The 20,518-nt window shown below is 41.0% G+C and overlaps 1 protein-coding gene across 13 annotated transcripts in view; it reads left to right on the forward strand.

Annotated features, from left to right (window-relative positions):
* CAST (calpastatin) overlaps window positions 1-20,518 on the forward strand; it is a 129,311-nt gene that overhangs the window by 27,043 nt on the left and 81,750 nt on the right. For 8 of the 13 annotated variants that reach the window (XM_089909130.1, XM_089909129.1, XM_089909128.1 and 5 more), the window contains exon 3: window positions 7,269-7,340. The exons of 3 other annotated variants lie outside the window; for them this stretch is intronic. In XM_089909130.1, coding sequence (XP_089765256.1) covers window positions 7,269-7,340 — 72 coding nt within the window. Of the gene's footprint in view, window positions 1-7,268; window positions 7,341-19,208; window positions 19,356-20,518 lie in introns of those variants that run through there. 2 more of the 13 variants (XM_022592402.2, XM_030759654.2) reach the window with 2 other exon arrangements.

Below are 20,518 nucleotides of genomic sequence, written 5' to 3' on the forward strand. Positions count from 1 at the left end.
CTTGGAGTTGCCCCACAGCTCACTGATTCTCTGTTCCCTGTCCTCTAGCCCTTCACTCTCTGTTTCATTTTGGATAGTTTCCATTGCTATATCTCCAAATTCACTAATCTTTTCTTCTGCAATGTCTCATCAGTTCTTAATCCCAGTGTATTTTTTATCTCAGACATTTTTATCTTTAGAAGTTTGATTTGGGTGGTTTTTAAAAAAATATTTGCTATGTCTCTCCTGAACATACTTTTAAAAAACTTTTTCTTTTGAAATAATTATAGATTACCAGAAAGTTGCAAAGATAGTATGGCTGGTGCCGTGTATCCTTCACCCAGCTTCCCCATTGGTTACATCTCCTGCAACTATAGTACAATAGCAAAACTAGGAAACTGCCATTGGTACATGTATATATAGTTCTATGCCATTTTGTTACATGTGTAGATTCACGTAGTCAGCCCTGCAATCGAGATACTATGCTTTTTGGGGCTTCCCTGGTGGCGCAGTGGTTGAGAGTCCGCCTGCCGATGCAGGGGACGCGGGTTCATACCCCGGTCCAGGAAGATCCCACATGCCGCGGAGCGGCTGGGCCCATGAGCCATGGCTCCGCAACAGGAGAGGCCGCAACAGTGAGAGGCCCGCGTGCCACAAAAAAAAAAAAAAAAAAGATACTATGCTTTTTGAACATTATATTTTCCTGTGTTTGGAAAACAAAGTTGTATTTTTCTACTTCTATGCATGCCTTGTAATTTTTGATTAGATGATAAACAGATATGAATTTTATATTGCATTGAGTGTTTTTTATTATGGTTGCTTTAAGTTTTCCTGAGCTTTGTTCTGGGACACAGTTAAGTTACCTGGAAACACTTTGATCCTTTGGGGTTTGCTTTTAATCTTTGTTTGGCTAGAACAGAGCAACCTTTAGAGGAGGCCTACATTTTCTTGTTTTTTTTTTTCTTCTTATTCAATTGAACCTGTGCCCCCTGCAGTGGAAGCGTGGAGTCTTAACCACTGGACCACCAGGGAAATTCCAGTCCTACTTTTTCTTCTGCATTCTATACCCAGTGATTCTGACTGCTGGAAACATGTCCTATTCCTGGTCCCTGGGAGCCCCTGTGATTATGTCTCTGCTCCTCATGGGTGGTCTTTCCCCAGACTCAGGCTCTCCTCACAGGCATGCACATGCAGATTTCTGGAGCTCACTTTTGTAGCTCTCCTCTCTGGTGCCCTCCCTTTGAGCCCCTCGAGTGCCCTTGACCCTCAAACTCCCAGCTCCATCTCCTCAACCCAGAGAGACAGACAGCCGTTGCATGATCCGGCGGCTGGAAACTCTGCAAACAGTTAGCTGTGGCTATCACAGGGCGCCCCTGGTTTGTTTCCCTCGCAGGGAATACTGTCCTTGCTGCCTGGTGTCCAGCCTCTGAAAACCACTGTTGCATATAATTGTCGAGGGTTTTCTTTAGTTATTTAAGGCAGAAACACTCCTTACTTTTTAATCCAAATTTTCTTACATAAGAACATCATTAATGTAAAAAGGAAACAAAGCTGTATTTGAAAGGAGGCTGTGGCCCAGCTTACAGACTGAAGTACCTTCTTTTACTATGAAGTTGAGTTAAATTTTTCTCATTTATAAGCCTAGTCACCGACTTACTTCTTTGTTCATTTACTAATGAGTTTTAGCGTTCTCCAGATATTTTACTAATATTTAAATGTGCCACCAAGGCTGTTGAAATCACCTGTTCCATATCCTGTCCTGACACCCCGTAGTACCTCAGCAGGGTCCTTGCCACTCTCAGGAAATATATTGAGTTCATGTCTATTCCTGCAGATCTTGTTGACCCTAAATCACACCCCACACACACACGCCCACACTCACACACCGTGTGACAGTGACGACACCTATGGGACCTATCAGAGCAAGGTCCAGAGAGGCCGTCATCTTTGACAGCTGATGCACGAATATCAGGACCTGCTGATCTGGCTCTGGTCGGCCTAACTCATTAGGTAGGCCTTTCAGCATCAACCCTGGAAGTGGTCCCGGGTTTCCCTTAGCTAGCATTTATTGAGTAATCATAGTATCTCTGACTGTGGGCTTAGATGCATTGCATTTATACTTTCACGTAATCTTCAGACCTCACACAAGGCCAGGAACAGGACATGTTCTCACCAGTCAGAATCACTGGGTAGAGTACTCAGAAGGGTATCATTGCTGTATTAAAAACAAATTACTTCTATCTGAAGGCTGCTCTTGTCCAACCTAGCAGCGCTTAAAAGCAAACCTCAAAAGGATCAAACCGTTTCCAAGTAACTGCATCCATTAATAGAATCATGGCTAGTCCTAAAGAAAAATCACTTTCTATCCAATGAAGAAACAATTCTTTTTCTATTATATAAATAACAAAAGCTCATAGAAAATTCTCAACAGCCACTAAGACCCCTCATGAGTTGAAATTAGATCCACTGGGGTTGCCCTGGAGAGATGAATCTGTCCCATTGCTACCTGTTCAAGGCCTGGGGCCTCTCTCTTCAGAGCGGGGTTTTCCACCATGTGGGCCACAGAATTCAGGCCATACCTCATCTCATTTAATCCTCTTAGTCTCTCTCTGAGGTACAAGTAGGGTTATTCTCATTTTTCAGGTGAGAAAATTCGTGTTTAGAAATGCCCATAAACTTGCCTGAGGTCTCACAGCTGGCATTGGGTACAGCCAGGATTCCTGCCACATGTGTCAAAAAGTAGGACCATTGTTCTAGAGAATTCGGCACTTTTCTTTACAGATTCACTAGGTCTCAGGATGACATGAAGCCTCACTTGAGGGGCCTCTCCTGAGATTTTAGGAGATAATGACACAGCTCTGCCTGGCTCTTGGAATTTCATTGTTACTTGAAAACAGTTTTTAAGACTTGAGTTCTGATTCATTCAATAAAACCTTTTATTATGAACCACAACAAACATACAAGAAAGGCACGCCATTAATTCCATTCATGTCTTCCTACAGCAGCATATAGGATGGATCTAATCTGTGCGTTCTTTATCGATCTTGTCTGTGCAAGCAGAGGTGCCTGTTTTACCGGTCTTTTGGCTGGCAGACTCTGAACCTCTTTTGAGATGGGGGAGGCTGCTTCCAGTAGAAGGTGTGGATTCATAGTCCATGGGAACGGGACCTGTGTATACTCAGGAGTCTGCACCCGAGCAGGAGAAATCACACAAGTTCTCTGTAAATGGACGGGACTTGATGTCCTGGGGTTAGAGTCCAGTAGAGGTAAATCTGGTGTGGACGATTATACTTCTGCCCCTGTCAATCATCAGGACTGAGGCCCTGTGACAGCCTGCAAGGAACAAATGACTCAGCCAGGGCTGCGACCTGATATAGAGGGATGAGGGCAAGCTGTTCCTGACCATTTCCTTTCTATAAAACATAAGTTAAACAAAGAAGCGCTCATAAATATTAGAGGGAATGTGATTGAATGGCAAGGGAAAATCTGCCCAGTAACCTTTAGTCTATGGGTTTATGGAAATGAAGAAAAATAGTTTAACTCAAAATTTGAATTATCCTAGGATTGGTGCTCTCATTTAAGATCTTAATCTTTTAGAGACCACAGCATACCTGTGTGTTAGGACAAATGCAGAATCATATATGAGTGAGCTTGTTTTGAGTTTTCACTTACTTTGAGTAAATGAATTCTGTTCTATCTGAGGCTAGATCCAGCCCTATCACAGTTGTGAATATGCAGACCTAGCTGGGTGAGAAATGTGTCCAGGCCAGAGTGGGATTTCTAAGGACCGATGCTGATGGTGAGGGTGAGCGGGAGAGAGGGTGAGGAAGACACTGCAAAACTAAGTACAAGGTGATGTGAAGCCAAAGGACTTTGAGAACTTTTCACATGGAGGCAAAGGAGAACTCACAAGGACTAGATGGTACTCAGAGAAGGCCAGGAAGCAAGCCAAGGCCTGGAAGAAACTGATGATCCCAAACACACCCGACTGCGGGGCCATAATGAACCCACCTCACTTCAGACGAAATATCTTGATCCAGCATCCTGTATCATCTCATACCATGTATGCCTGTGCCCATCTTGCTTCGGCTGCGGGAACATGTTTCTGTTCCTCCAACTTGCCAAACCCATCCCATCCTACCTCAGGGCCTTTGCATGTGCTACTCTAGCCACCTAGAATGCCTCCCTTCCCCCATGCGATATTTACATGATTGGTTTATTTCTAGTGAGGTCTCAGTCAAATGTCTTTCTTTGTCTATCCTGTCTGAAGGAGCCCTCAGCCAGCCACTCTCTGTTACATGACCCTGTTTTATTGACTTTATAGCACTCGCCACTCTCTGAAATCATCTTGGCTTTTGTTGACTTATTTAGAGTCTGAGTCCTCCTACTGGAATGTAAGCACTACAGAGTAAGACCTTTTCTTGTTTGTTTGTTTAATTGGTCATTATATCCCCACTGCCTAGAATAGGACCAGGCTCCTGGCCAGGGTTCAATAAATGTCTGTCCAATAAGTAGAGGGATGCATGAGGTCAAACACAATTGAAGAGAGAACCACGTTATATATCAGCCAAAACAATCTGTATGGTTACTAATCTGAGAATAAGGGGTCTGTGCTCTGGTATGTATGTGCATTTCTAAGCTTTTGTGTTGTGTTTTAAGTGCCTGACATTATTAAGGCCTTTATAAATATTAGATAATAGAGGATCATTTTTACAAATTCTACTCTTGTTTCAGCTAAACTAAATTGGTCCTTTGTAGACTAAGTAATTCAGGCAGCTCAGAGGGCAAGGCAAACTTCAATAGGTCATACCCACAGGAAATCTGAGATATCCTCAGTTGAGTTTAAAAATATTGAATTTATTAATAAATTATTTTTCAGAGTAAATCTTAAGTTTATATACAGGTAAAGTTAAAATCAGCATGTGTGCTGAGTTTATATAAACAATCAGCATGTGTATTAAGTTAAAATAGTTATCTTTAACTTAATAGTATCATAACTCAGCCAAAAAGCAAGGTTTTTAATTCTCACGGGCAAATCTTAGCTAATGTGTTGTAGTGGAATTCTTCTACAGATAAATCAGAGTCTGGTACGTGCATTTTGATTGTGAGAATTGGAGCTGTAGTTAGTGCAGGATTTCAGTGGGACCTTCCTTGATTATAGCTGAGACCACAGGCTAATAGCTAGAGTGTGGGACAGCTATGGAACAGTGTACACTGACCTGACCTTTCTGGGTTTCAGTCTCCTCACTGGAAAATGAGGAGGTTGAATTGGAGAATGAGATTAAAATGAATAACCCCAATGCTGTATTCTTGTCTTCATTTCTTATATCCAACCCCTTACACTGAATCCATGTATACATTGTGGTTATCAGAAGCTATTTGTTAAGACACCTTGTATTTTGAAAAGAGACTTGTGATATGGATAAAACTTAGGCCATCCCCTCCTTTTACCATCTCCCGTATCACACTCAAATTACTAACTTTTTAGCAGCCTCCTTTATTTCTATCCCATTTATCTAGGATTTTTTTCTTCTTTTGGTTGATGGTAGTGCATGAATGCTTAGGATAGACTATTTGGTCTACAGGTAATACCTGGCTTCTGCAAAGGCCTCTGAAGGCCCTCAGATACCCATCTTATTAAAATGTGTCCACGCTGTTGTTTCGGGGATCTTCCTGAAGTGCTCTGAGAATGGTCAACCAGTGGACACATAAAGATTGTACTCTGAGGACAGCAAGCTAAGTTCTGTCTTTTCTTCTTGCTAAGGTAGTATTTGCCCTGAAGGAAAAGAAGGCTTCAGCTCAAGCTTCCGGGGCAGGCATTTTTCACAAAGTTTAGCAACATAAATTTTGCTAAATATCTTCTAAATGTTAAAGAATTCAACCAGATTGTTCTCAATTATGTATTTTTCAAAAATTTTCAGAAGTTGTATGTATGTGGACATACAACTCTTTACTGTGTTATATATCACCTAATTAGCATGATCATCCCTCCTGTATTCAATTCTTACAGTACATTCTTCACATTTTATAGATGTTGGATCATACTGTCACCATTTTACATTATAAAACTTTATACGCTTGCTTCTTTGAAATGTAGATATTCATAAGTAAAAGATAGAAGATATCAAGTCCTTGTTGAGAAAGCAACTGTGTATTTTACCTTCCCCCCCTCGTTTATTGTCCTTTCAACAGTTAAGTAGTTATAGTTATATAAGAAATTACAAAAAAAGCACAATGAAGCACTCTTAACCCCACTATCAGAAGATAACCCCGTATGAACTTGAGACCATATCATTCATGTTATTTTAAAATGTGACATTTCTTTATGTGAAATATTAATAATATACTTGCATTTAATGGAGTGTTCTTCTAAACCTGATCATTAAATAACCATAAGATATTTCATCCTGTAACTGTTCATAACATAACCCCTTATGTGGGAGGCAGTGTAGGTAGGTAAGAGAATAGGGTCTGAAACAGACATGCTACTTTTGACTAGCTGTGACCGTGGCCAAGTTGTGTACTCATCCCGTCCCTCCATCTCCTTACCCAGAAAATTGGCATAACAGCTTTATTTTGGGTAATTTGAAGATTAAATAAGTTGTAACACATGGTACTTAAACAGAGCACTGACAATAGTGCTGTACTATACTCTATTATTAGAGCATTATTATTCTATTATTACCTATAATTTTATTATTCTAGTAGAATAATTAAACACATGGTAAGACACATGGTAAGAACTCAATAAACATTCATTATTACCTATATTGTTTTTAGCTTTTTGATGTTAGAATACTGTGATGAATATATTTGAAGAAAAAAGGCTTTTGCTCTTGTCATATTATTTCCCTAAGATAAATTTTTAGATGTATTGCCATCTTTGATACTTGCTGCTAAGTCACCCTCTGTGGAGGCTGTACTAACATCTGCTCTCCGTAGCACTCAGGGTAAGAGAGAAAGCACGTACTTTCTCACGGTGAGCGATGATGTTCTGGGAGTGCACTGTGGTGGAAAATGACAACTCCCATGTGAGGATTTCTGTAGTGCTCCAAACCACTGAATATTGAACAACTGGGGACTATTCAATGTACAGTACTCTTTGTTTTTAATATTTATATAGTCTTCTGGCGAAGACATGAAAAAATAAAAACATGTTCTTTTTTTGTGTACTTAGTATATTAGTCTGAATTTTGCCTGAAAAGATATTTGCATTGATAGGAAAATGTACACTTGACTACATTATGAAGATGTCTTCTCCTATAGAAACTAATATTTCCTATTTTCAGAAAAAAGCGACAAAGCTTGGGAGCAGTCAACCCTCCAGAACTCAGGCTGGTGGAACAGCTCCGGTCACCAAGGTCAGTCATTTCCTGAGCAAGAAAAGACCCCTACTCTACAGGTGTACCATTAGTGGGTTGGACTTGTAGGGAAGGTAAACAGTGTCCATATATCACTGAAAGTTTTTGAACAAAGTACCAATTCTGTGCTGGTGGGGCTAGTGTGAGGCAGGAGGCATGTAATTTCTTACTAATGATTTGAATGATTTAAAACCTTGCAAAGCCATTTATGTTATTATTCTTACTGGCATATAATAATGTGTCCAAAAATATTCATTATTACCACAAATATCTATAAATAATATTTGACTTTTGCACACACCAGATTTTCTTCATGAGTATTAACCACACCAGGCTCTTTGCTAAGTGTGCTATATAATTATCTTAGGTAATCCCGTCACAACCTTATAATTATTATTCCTTTATACCTGAGGAAACCTGGGCTCAGAGAGGTTAAGTAACCTCGACAAGATCACAAAGCCAGTAAGATGGAGGTAGGGTTCAAAGCCAGGTTTCCAGTTCACACAAGGTCCTGGACCTTATAAACTCTGATTGAGCCTTCTTTGGTAATATGACACTACAAAGCTTCACAACTTATAAAAATCACTGAAATTTCATCTTGCAAGATAAGATGTAACTACCATTTTAGCTAGTAGTTTTCAATATATAAAATAGTTTTGTTCCTCCCATTTCAGCTTGTGATCTTCCAGTGTGTCCAAGATTATCAAAAACCTTAACCTATTTCAGGATTGCCTATACAACTGTTGTAAATAAGCATTTTTCCTTTAAAACTGGTAGCTCTCCTATGGAGGGCTGTGGACTTTCTCATGGATGTTACTTGCTTGGTGAAGAGTTCGTATTTTGGTGCCTTCTGGAGTCTCAGCTGCTCTCCTAGCCCCTAAAATGTACCCAAAGTAAAACTCAGCTGAGAAATGAGAAGAGGCTGGGCAAATGTATCCCTGCTGCGGTTGCCCTCGGTAGTCCTCATCTTCTATTGTTTGGAGGTCTCCAACTAAAAAAGATTTTCTGGATACTTCCTGTCTTTTACAGTATTAGGACCTGTATTTAACTTATGCTTAATAATTTAAAATGAGAAGTCTCATTAGCAAAACCCCAACCTCATGAGGTTTAGTGAATCATTTGTAAATGGTTTCTAGAATTATCATTACCTAAACTCCTAGAGGGTCCGTACCTTGTGGAAAATCACGCTTAGTTTTTGGTTTTGTTTTTCCCTTGAATTTTGTGGTAAGAAGCAGTCCCTTTCCCATCATTTTTCCACACAGGAGTATCATCCAATCATTTCAAGGTGGAATGCTTACAAAGAATTTGGCCATCCTCCCCAAACCCTGCTAGGTCTCAGGAAGCTGTGGGAGGGAGTGTAACTGGGAGTTGGACACATTTAGCCACATAGTTATTGTTTTAGTTTACTGGCAAACTTGTAATTCTTTCCTTGGCTTCCAACACTGCCTTCTCCTATCTCTCCTTGGCTTCTGACACTGACTTCTCCTATCTCCATTCTTCTCTCGATTATTCTTTTTCACTGTGGGTTCCTGACTCAATTTCCTTCACCAGTTTCCTGAATATTAGTTTTTCCAGGATTTAATTCTTCATTCCTTCCTTTCTATATCTTTAACTCTTATAGAGTATTAGAAGAAAAAAATACATATGCTTTCTTGTTTTTCTTATTTTGTCTTTTGATGCCAGATTGAAAGGGCTCGGTATCATCATCACCTAAAAATGATCATTCCCATGCATCATTCAGAAAAGCTGGGGTAGTAGCATTTGTGATCCCTTGAAGCATTTTATTACACAATTAATTATCATAACACACACAGGCAAATAATATTCTCCCAACACATGACATGACAAAATACAATTGGCAGTGAGAATTAGGCCTGGTTTTCTTGATTCTGGACATATTCAACTCGAAAGTTAAAGTGACAATTTTATAATTATTAAGAAAATCATAGTCTGTATTAAAGATTCAGTATTTAATGATAGAATGGTTACCATGTATTGCAGAACTGTTTTATGAGACTTCTTACAAAATCAGTAATTATGTGCACAAATAATACCACTTCTGTCATGCAGTCCTGGGCTTGGAGGATCCAGAGCACTTAAGTGGCATAGATATCTCTATTGAATATCTCAAAATAATTATTATAAGATGTTTAGTGCTTAAAATTAAATTTTGATAAATTAATAATGAGGACTAATGAGGCTATAGAAATTAGACTCTTGACCCGGGTTCTTTGGTGGGGCTAATGGAGGACTCTCGGAGGGCTCACACAAAGGAGTACTTCCCAGGACTTCTGTTGCCAGTGTCCTTGTCCTCACGGTGAGAGATAGCCACCCCTGCCTCTGCAGGAGACCCTCCAACACTAGCAGGAACCAGAACTTGATGAAGAAATGCAGATTCCAGAATCTTGGACAGAACATTTACAAGCCATGTGGATGAAAGGCTCTTGTTGCTGCAGCCAGGAGTCAGTGCTGTGCCTCTGAGGTGGGAGAGCCAACTTCAGGACACTGGTCCACAAGAGACCTCCCAGTTCCACATAATATCAAATGGCGAAAACCTCCCAGAGATCTCCATCTCAACAGCAACATCCAGCTTCACTCAACGACCAGCAAGCTATAGTGCTGGACACCCTATGCCCAACAGCTAGCAAGACAGGAACACAACCCCACCCATTAGCAGAGAGGCTGCCTAAAATCATAATAAGTCCACAGACACCCCAAAACACACCACCAGACGTGGACCTGCCCACCAGAAGGACAAGATCCAGCCTCATCCACCAGAACACAGGCACTAGTCCCCTCCACCAGGAAGCCTACACAACCCACTGAACCAACTTTAGCCACTGGGGACAGACACCAAAAACAACGGGAACTACGAACCTACAGCCTGCCAAAAGGAGACCCCAAACACAGTAAGATAAGCAAAATGAGAAGACAGAAAAACACAGCACATGAAGGAGGAAGGTAAAAACCCACCAGACGTAACAAATGAAGAGGAAATAGGCAGTCTGCCTGAAAAAGAATTCAGAATAATGATAGTAAAGACGATCCAAAATCTTGGAAATAGAATAGAGAAAATGCAAGAAACATTTAACAAGGACCTAGGAGAACGAAAGAGGAAACAAGCAACAATGAACAACACAATAAATGAAATTTAAAATACTCTAGAAGGGATCAATAGCAGAATAACTGAGACAGAAGAACGGATAAATGACCTGGAAGATAAAGTAGTGGAAATAACTACTGCAGAGCAGAATAAAGAAAAAAGAATGAAAAGAACTGAGGACAGTCTCAGAGAGCTCTAGGACAACATTACATGCACCAACATTCGAATTATAGGGGTTCCAGAAGAAGAAGAGAAAAAGAAAGGGACTGAGAAAATATTTGAAGAGATTATAGTTGAAAACTTCCCTAATATGGGAAAGGAAATAGTTAATCAAGTCCAGGAAGCACAGAGAGTCCCATACAGGATAAATCCAAGGAGAAACAAGCCAAGACACATATTAATCAAACTGTCAAAAATTAAATACAAAGAAAACATATTAAAAGCAGCAAGGGAAAAACAACCAATAACACACAAGGGAATCCCGATGAGGTTAACACCTGATCTTTCAGCAGAAATTCTGCAAGCCAGAAGGGACTGGCAGGACATATTTAAAGTGATGAAGGAGAAAAACCTACAAGCAAGATTACTCTACCAAGCAAGGATCTCATTCAGATTTGATAGAGAAATTAAACCCTTTATAGACAAGCAAAAGCTGAGGGAGTTCAGCACCACCAAACCAGCTTTACAACAAATGCTAAAGGATCTTCTCTAGGCAAGAAACACAAGAGAAGGAAAAGACCTACAATAACAAACCCAAAACAATTAAGAAAATGGGAATAGGAACATACATATCGATAATTACCTTAAATGTAAATGGATTAAATGCTCCCACCAAAAGACACAGACTGGCTGAATGGATACAAAAACAAGACCCATATATATGCTGTCTACAAGAGACCCACTTCAGACCTAGAGACACATACAGACTGAAAGTGAGGGGATGGAAAAAGATATTCCATGCAAATGGAAACCAAAAGAAAGCTGGAGTAACAATTCCCATATCAGATAAAATAGACTTTAAAATAAAGACTATTAGAAGAGACAAAGAAGGACACTACATAATGATCAAGGGATCGATCCAAGAAGAAGATAGAACAACTGTAAATATTTATGCACCCAACATAGGAGCACCTCAATACATAGTGCACCCAACATAGGAGCACCTCAATACATAAGGCAAATACTAACAGCCATAAAAGGGAAATCGACAGTAACACATTCATAGTAGGGGACTTTAACACTCCACTTTCACCAATGGACAGATCATCCAAAATGAAAATAAATAGGGGAAAACAAGCTTTAAATGATACATTAAACAAGATGGACTTAATTGATATTTATAGGACATTCCATCCAAAAACAACAGAATACACATTTTTCTCAAGTGCTCATGGAACATTCTCCAGGATAGATCATATCTTGGGTCACAAATCAAGCCTTGGTAAATTTAAGAAAATTGAAATCATATCAAGTATCTTTTCCGACCACAACGCTATGAGACTAGATATCAATTACAGGAAAAGATCTGTAAAAAATACAAACACATGGAGGCTAAACAATACACTACTTAATAACGAAGTGATCACTGAAGAAATCAAAGAGTATATCAAAAAATACCTAGAAACAAATGACAGTGGAGACATGACGACCCAAAACCTATGGGATGCAGCAAAAGCAGTTCTAAGAGGGAAGTTTATAGCAATACAATGCTACCTTAAGAAACAGGAAACATCTTGAATAAACAACCTAACCTTGCACCTAAAGAAATTAGAGAAAGAAGAACAAAAGAACCCCAAAGTTAGCAGAAGGAAAGAAATCATAAAGATCAGATCAGAAATAAATGAAAAAGAAATGAAGGAAACGATAGCAAAGATCAATAAAACTAAAAGCTGGTTCTTTGATAAGATAAACAAAACTGATAAACCATTAGCCAGACTCATCAAGAAAAAAAGGGAGAAGACTCAAATCAATAGAATTAGAAATGAAAAAGTAGAAGTAACAACTGACACTGCAGAAATACAAAAGATCATGAGAGATTACTACAAGCAACTCTATGCCAATAAAATGGACAACCTGGAAGGAATGGACAAATTCTTAGAAATGCACAACCTGCCAAAACTGAATGAGGAAGAAATACAAAATATGAACAGACCAATCACAAGCACTGTAATTGAAGCAGTGATTTAAAATCTTGCAACAAACAAAAGCCCAGGACTAGATGGCTTCACAGGTGAATTCTATCAAACATTTAGAGAAGAGCTAACACCTATCCTTCTCAAACTCTTCCAAAATATAGCAGAGGGAGGAACACTCCCAAATTCATTCTACGAGGCCACCATCACCCTGATACCAAAACCAGACAAGGATGTCACAAAGAAAGAAAACTACAGGCCAATATCACTGATGAACATGGATGCAAAAATCCTCAACAAAATACTAGCAAACAGAATCCAACAGCACATTAAAAGGATCATACACCATGATCAAGTGGGGTTTATTCCAGGAATGCAAGATTTCTTCAATATACGCAAATCACTCGATGTGATAAACCATATTAACAAATTGAAGGAGAAAAACCATATGATCATCTCAATAGATGCAGAGAAAGCTTTTGACAAAATTCAGCACCCATTTATGATAAAAACCCTCCAGAAAGTAGGCATAGAGGGAACTTTCCTCAACATAATAAAGGCCATATATGACAAACCCACAGCCAACATCGTCCTCAATGGTGAAAAACTGAAAGAATTTCCACTAAGATCAGGAATAAGACAAGGTTGCCCACTCTCACCACTATTATTCAACGTAGTTTTGGAAGTTTTAGCCACAGCAGTCAGAGAAGAAAAGGAAATAAAAGGAATCCAAATCAGAAAAGAAGTAAACCTGTCACTGTTTGCAGATGACATGATACTATATATAGAGAATCCTAAAGATGCTACCAGAAAACTACTAGAGCTAATCAATGAATTTGGTAAAGTAGCAGGATACAAAATTAATTCACAGAAATCTCTGGCATTCCTATACACTAATGATGAAAAATCTGAAAGTGAAATCAAGAAAACACTCCCATTTACCATTGCAACAAAATGTATAAAATATGTAAGAATAAACCTACCTAAGGAGACAAAAGACCTGTATGCAGAAAATTATAAGACACTGATGAAAGAAATTAAAGATTATACAAATAGATAGAGAGATATACCATGTTCTTGGATTGGAAGAATCAACATTGTGAAAATGACTCTACTACCCAAAGCAATCTACATATTCAATGCAATCCCTATCAAACTACCACTGGCATTTGTCACAGAACTAGAACAAAAAATTTCACAATTTGTATGGAAACACAAAAGACCCTGAATAGCCAAGCAATCTTGAGAAAGAAAAGCGGAGCTGGAGGAATCAGGCTCCCTGACTTCAGACTATACTACAAAGCTACAGTAATCAAGACAGTATGGTACTGGCACAAAAACAGAAAGATAGATCAATGGAACAGGATAGAAAGCCCAGAGATATACCCACGCACATATGGTCACCTTATGTTTGATAAAGGAGGCAGGAATATACAGTGGAGAAAGGACAGCCTCTTCAATAAGTGGTGCTGGGAAAACTGGACAGGTACATGTAAAAGTATGAGATTAGATCACTCCCTAACACCATACACAAAAATAAGCTCAAAATGGATTAAAGACCTAAATGTAAGGCCAGACACTATCCAACTCTTAGAGGAAAACATAGGCAGAACACTCTATGACATAAATCACAGCAAGATCCTTTTTGACCCACCTCCTAGAGAAATGGAAATAAAAACAAAAATAAACAAATGGGACCTAATGAAACTTCAAAGCTTTTGCACAGCAAAGGAAACCATATACAAGACCAAAAGACAACCCTCAGAATGGGAGAAAATATTTGCAAATGAAGCAACTGACAAAGGATTAATCTCCAAAATTTACAAGCAGCTCATGCAGCTCAGTAACAGAAAAACAAACAACCCAATCCAAAAATGGGCAGAAGACCTAAATAGACATTTCTCCAAAGAAGATATACAGACTGCCAACAAACACATGAAAGAATGCTCAACATCATTAATCATTAGAGAAATGCAAATCAAAACTAAAATGAGATATCATCTCACACCAGTGAGAATGGCCATCATTAAAAAATCTAGAAACAATATATGCTGGAGAGGGTGTGGAGAAAAGGGAACACTCCTGCACTGCTGGTGGGAATGTGAATTGGTACATCCACTATGGAGAACAGTATGGAGGTTCCTTAAAAAACTACAAATAGAACTACCATATGACCCAGCAATCCCACTACTGGGCATATACCCTGAGAAAACCATAATTCAAAAAGAGTCATGTAGCAAAATGTTCATTGCAGCTCTATTTACAATAGCCAGAAGATGGAAACAACCTAAGTGTCCGTCATCGGATGAATGGATAAAGAAGAAGTGGCACATATATACAATGGAATATTACTCAGCCATAAAAAGAAACGAATTTGAGCTATTTGTAATGAGGTGGATGGACCTAGAGCCTGTCACACAGAGTGAAATAAGTCAGAAAGAGAATGACAAATACCGTATGCTAACACATAAATATGGAATTTAAGAAAAAAAAATGTCATGAAGAACCTAGGGGTAAGACAGGAATACTCGAAAATACGCTTGAGGATATGGGGAGGGGGAAGGGTAAGCTGTGACAAAGTGAGAGAGTGGCATGGACATATATACACTACCAAACGTAAAATAGATAGCTAGTGGGAAGCAGCCGCATAGCACAGGGAGATCAGCTCGGTGCTTTGTGACCACCTAGAGGGGTGGGATAGGGAGGGTGGGAGGGAGACACAAGAGGGAGGAGATATGGGGATATATGTATATGTATGGCTGATTCACTTTGTTATAAAGCAGAAACTAACACCCCATTGTAAAGCAGTTATACTCCAATAAAGATGTAAAAACAAAAAAGAAAGAAAGAAAAGAAATTAGACTCTTATTAAATAAGAAAATAGTTGCGATCCACAGTCAGGCAACTGTGTTACTGGAAAAGTTCTCAGGCAACTTCTATCGTAACCACCAACTTATTCAGGTAAGGAAAGCGAGGTTGAACTTGCATCAGGACTGTCTCTGCAGGAGAGCACAGCTATTAAGAAGAAGTACTGGTTAAAGTTGTCAGTTCCAATTGGAATTTACTCTGACTAGTTCAAGCTAAAAAGGAATTTCTTAAGGGATGGCGGGTAGCTCCTAGAGAAATCCAGAAGGCTCCAGCAGAAGGAATGTAGTTTCACAGCCAGGAACAATGCCCAGACACACCGTGGGAGCTTCTCCTTGCTTCCCCTGCAGCTCAGCACCTCTCACATTTAGGACTGGAGGCCAGAAACTCTGGCACTGCCAGTCTCAAATGCTGAAAGGCCTTATCATAACACAGATCTACCGGTGGGTGGCGCCTCCACACAGGCTTATTTTCAATCTCACTCTTGTATGGCACGGCTGATTGGCCAGTGCAATTCCCATGCCTCAGCTCTGCTGCGTGGAATCTGGGGTAGGGAACGCTCTGGTTCTCCTCTGGGAAGGTGCTTATTGATTAGGTGGGAAATGCTCCGTGAGTAGTGAGGATTTTTCAAGTGTATTGTCAGCTGCCAGCTATCCACTACAGAAAGGAAAACAGGAGAATTACCTAATTGAACTGGAGGAAAATCACTGATTATAGGTTGTTTAGCAACATTAGGCCTTTTAAACAGAAGAGGGTACAAACAGCTTTTCTCCCAGTTAGAGAGGAGAAAATCTGCACAGGAATAAGCACCCACCAGAGAAGTCCTGTGGTTTTGGCCCTGGTTCTGCCATAACTAGCTGTGTTAACTTTGGTGGCACAGCCCTCCTCCCAGGCCTTTACTTTTCTCATCCATAATATGACTGAGGGGCTGAATAAACTCTGCATATTGTGGGAGGTATTCCATCGTTCAGTGTCAGCCTCACCCGCAGAACCGCTGGACCACATGTGGTGTGTTTGATGACGCAGGCAAGCGTTTCTATTTCAAAAGTTCTGCGTGTATTTTAATGTGCTAGGAAAGTAAACTAGCACTTCAAACCGTGATCCCATGGATGGTTTTGCTTAAGACAAGGCTAGATTAATGGTTTAAAAGGTAAATCTATTTTTTAAAATATTAAGTACATGTAGCTGTGGCAGATTAAAAAATATTAAGTAGGTAGTATACAAATAACCAAGGTTTGGGAAACAAGATCAGAGCAGTAATTCTCATATTTTAATGTACATGCTGAATCGGTGAGGTGTTTACTAAAATGAAGATTCTGACTCAGGAAGTCTGGGGCGAGGCTGAGATTCTTTCTGCTTTTCTAACAAGCTCCCAGTTGCTGCTGCTGCTGGTCTGGCGACCACACTTTGAGCGGCAAGAATGCTGAATTGTGCGGAATGTGGGTAATTTAGACCACCTGTATCTTAGATTACCTAAACATCCATTAGAAAATCTGGTTAAAATGCAGATCCTCAGGTTCCAAGCCACAAGAATCTGATTCACCAGGAGGGGGTAGGTCCAGGATTTTCTCTATTTAATAAATACCCTCCAGTTTTTCAGATGCGGGTGATGTGGAGGCTCCACTGGGGGAAAGGATAAGCCTCAGGGACTGGGATAGACACGGCACATCTGGGAGTGATACATCCCTCTTCATCTCCAGGGAAGGGAGTCCCTTTCTACCTGTCCTACAGGACAAGAATCTTTGGAAAATTTACTTCATAACCATGTAATTACTAACCTGTACTCTTGAGGAGCTCAGACATACTCACCCTCATTGAGGGAGTTATGCTGCCTAATGGTGGGGCTCTGGGACCGAGGGCTCATCCCTCTTGGGGAGTGGCCCAAATAAGTCATCCTTGTTGTCTTTTGTCTCAGGAAAACCTAGACGAGCTGAGGTTTATTTGAGAAACAAAAAAGCTGACAGTAAAATACTGACAGTAAACAAAAAAGGAATTTTAAGCTGAATTTTAATCAAGAAGAATTATGAAAATCTACAAACAATTAATGCTGGAGAGGGTGTGTGGAGAAAAGGGAACCCTCTTGCTCTGTTGGTGGGAATGTAAATTGACACAGCCACTGTGGAGAACAGTATGCAGGTTCCTTAAAAAACTAAAAATATAACTACTATACGACCCAGCAATCCCACTACTGGGCATATACCCTGAGAAAACCATAATTCAGAAAGAGTCATGTACCACAATGTTCACTGCAGCACTGTTTACAATAGCCAGGACATGGAAGCAACCTAAGTGTCCATCATCGGATGAATGGATAAAGAAGATGTGGCACATATATACAATGGAATATTACTCAGCCATAGAAAGAAACGGAATTGAGTTATTTGTCGTGAGCTGGATGGACCTAGAGTCTGTCATACAGAGTGAAGTAAGTCAGAAAGAGAAAAACAAATACCGTATGCTAACACATATATATGGAATCTAAAAAAAAATGGTTCTGATGAACCTAGGGGCAGGACAGGAATAAAGACACAGACGTAGAGAATGGACTTGAGGACACGGAGAGGGGGAAGGGTAAGCTGGGACGAAATGAGAGAGTGGCATGGACGTATATACACTACCAAATGTAAAATAGATAGCTAGGGGGAAGCAACCGCATAGCACAGGGAGATCAGCTTGGTGCTTTGTATTCACCTAGAGGTGGGATACGGAGGGTAGGAGGGAGACGCAAGAGGGAGGGGATATGGGGATATATGTATATGTATATCTGATTCACTTTGTTAAACAGCAGAAACTAACAACGTTGTCAAGCAATTATACTCCAATAAAGATGATTAAAAAAAAGAATTATGAGGACAGGGTCTTCTCAGGGAATTATAATAAAATATTAGAGTTGGAAGGGCTCTTACTTCGCCACCTTTATTTAACTGAAGTAAAGGAACACTGATAATAGACAAGGTGGTTGTGAGGAACACCTAGCAGGAGAAGTCAGGGCGACCCCACGTGCTTTGACTGCCGGGAGCAGGCGGGTGCGCCCCTGCGCGCTGTGCCACTGAGCTCTCCGCCTTCGGAATGCCGTCACCTCTGGCTTGGAGGCTGAAGGACTGGCTGCTCAGTTGTCACTAGCTATCGGCCTGAGGCCTCGGGTCCTCAGCCTCCCGCCACCGCAGCCTCCTCCACTCATACCCCAAGCTCACTGTCCAGAGTCTTCACTGTGATTGCTTTACGGCTTTGGGAAAAGCTGGCTTCCCATATTTCCTTTAAAGTTTGGAACTCTTCTCTCTAACCCCATCACTTACATTTATTAGTTGGCATTCTTCTATAAGGGAGAGCATTTCCTTCTCCCCTATATACTTATTCATTCATTTATTTATTTATAGCAGTATGAATTCATATTCTGTGGCTTAAAATGCCTTCTTAGTTATTTTGAAATGTTTAGTCATAATGTATCACGTCCAGTAATTCAGTAGAATTCTAGCTCTGTTCAACTGCTCTTTAAAAAAAAATCCGTTATACAATGTGAATTGTTAAGTTACTTTATAGCTTCAAAAGTAATATTTGGGGGCGTGTGTTTGCAAAGAGCCCACTTTGGGCCTTTGGCAACATCCTAGGAGTGGTAGACCTCTGCCATCGGCCGGTGGCCTGCATCACAGGCCGCGCTGTTTAGTCTGCTAGCCTCCGGGATGCCAGCCCCGCGATGAGTCGGCGGCGGCGGGCACCTCCCTCACGGAACCGCGCTGGGGGCGGGCGAAGGGGGCGGGGAGCGGCCAGCGTCGCGTCCTGGGGCCGCCCCGCCGCCTCCCTCTCTGCGGGCTGGGCTGAGGCTCCAAACGGAAACCGAGAGGGCCGAGCCCAACCGGGAATGCAAACATCCCCCAAACCCCGCTGAAGTCTCTGGGCCCGGAAGCCGGACGCGGAGTGAGTACTGATTTCGGCTGCTTCCCAGGCGGGCAGCCCGCGCTGCCTGCGCGCCGGCCCTGCGCGTCCCAGGCTCGGACCCTGCCACGGCTCCCAGACTTGGACGTGCGGTCTTACCCGTCTCTTGCCCTTGAGAATCCATTTCCTTCCAAACGGATTCTAAGTTCACTTGTGTTACTAGTCAACCCCTCCTCCCTGTCGGCGCCACTGTTGCTGGCTTCTGGGCTGGGAATGTGTCTGGTGATCGTACACGGTAGGGTTACAAAACCAGGCGTTTGTGTGATCCGGAGAAAATGCTGAAAGAAAAGCAGGAGCTCTGTCGATTTGGTTTGGCACTTTTATCTCTAGGGTTAGACCCAATCTTCTCCCCGAGCCCTGCCCCCTCCACTGTGATGACCTCCGTTTTAGAGAATGCCCCCTCACTGTGTATAACCTCTCCGTTTACCTGATACATGCTGGGTGTGGTGTGGCAAATGTGACATGTTTTGGTTCTATTTCCTTGAACACAGCCTGAGACTGTGGTCGGATGACATCGCTGAGGGGTACTTTGTACCTGTATTTCAAGAATGGAAATGTTTTCATGGAGATTTGACGATCTTTTATGTATTGTTAGGGTCCTAGCATTCCTCAGTTATAAACGGGTAAGAGGCAAGTTCTTTATACCCATTTTACAGCTGAGAAAACGAGGCAGAGTTTAAGAAGCTTCCTTAAAGGGCTGGACCTTGGGGCCTCTGACGAGCCCTCTAGGAACCCACCTATACCTACATCAGAGGAAGGGAAGTGCTTAATCAGCAGCTCTGGAAAGTTCCTGATATATGAGATGTTTCTAGAGAGAAAACCTCTGCATTGCAGCGAAGCTCAATAAGGAGTGGCATCTAGTTCAAAAGGGTAAAGTTTATTTTCTAATGAGTAACTTAAAGAGTGCCTCTTCCTGACATTTTGTTTGTGGGCACTGAATTTAACTTTTGCACACTGATTTTTCAGTATCTAAAGGATATTTGTCGCTGGGAATGCTGCCTGGCTTCTAGGAGACAGTATAAGATTAAAACAAAGTAGTGATGTTTAGCAAAATCATGCCGAGCTAGCAAAGGCCGCATCTGCTGACTGATGGAGAAGGGCTAGGTGGCCAATAGCAATGAGGATGGAGCGGGAATCCTGGTGCA

The sequence above is a fragment of the Delphinapterus leucas genome, chromosome 3, assembly GCF_059928025.1.
Source record: "Delphinapterus leucas isolate spDelLeu-1000000601 "Yukka" chromosome 3, BTC_Dleu_Yukka2, whole genome shotgun sequence".
In the NCBI taxonomy this organism is placed as follows: domain Eukaryota; kingdom Metazoa; phylum Chordata; class Mammalia; order Artiodactyla; family Monodontidae; genus Delphinapterus; species Delphinapterus leucas.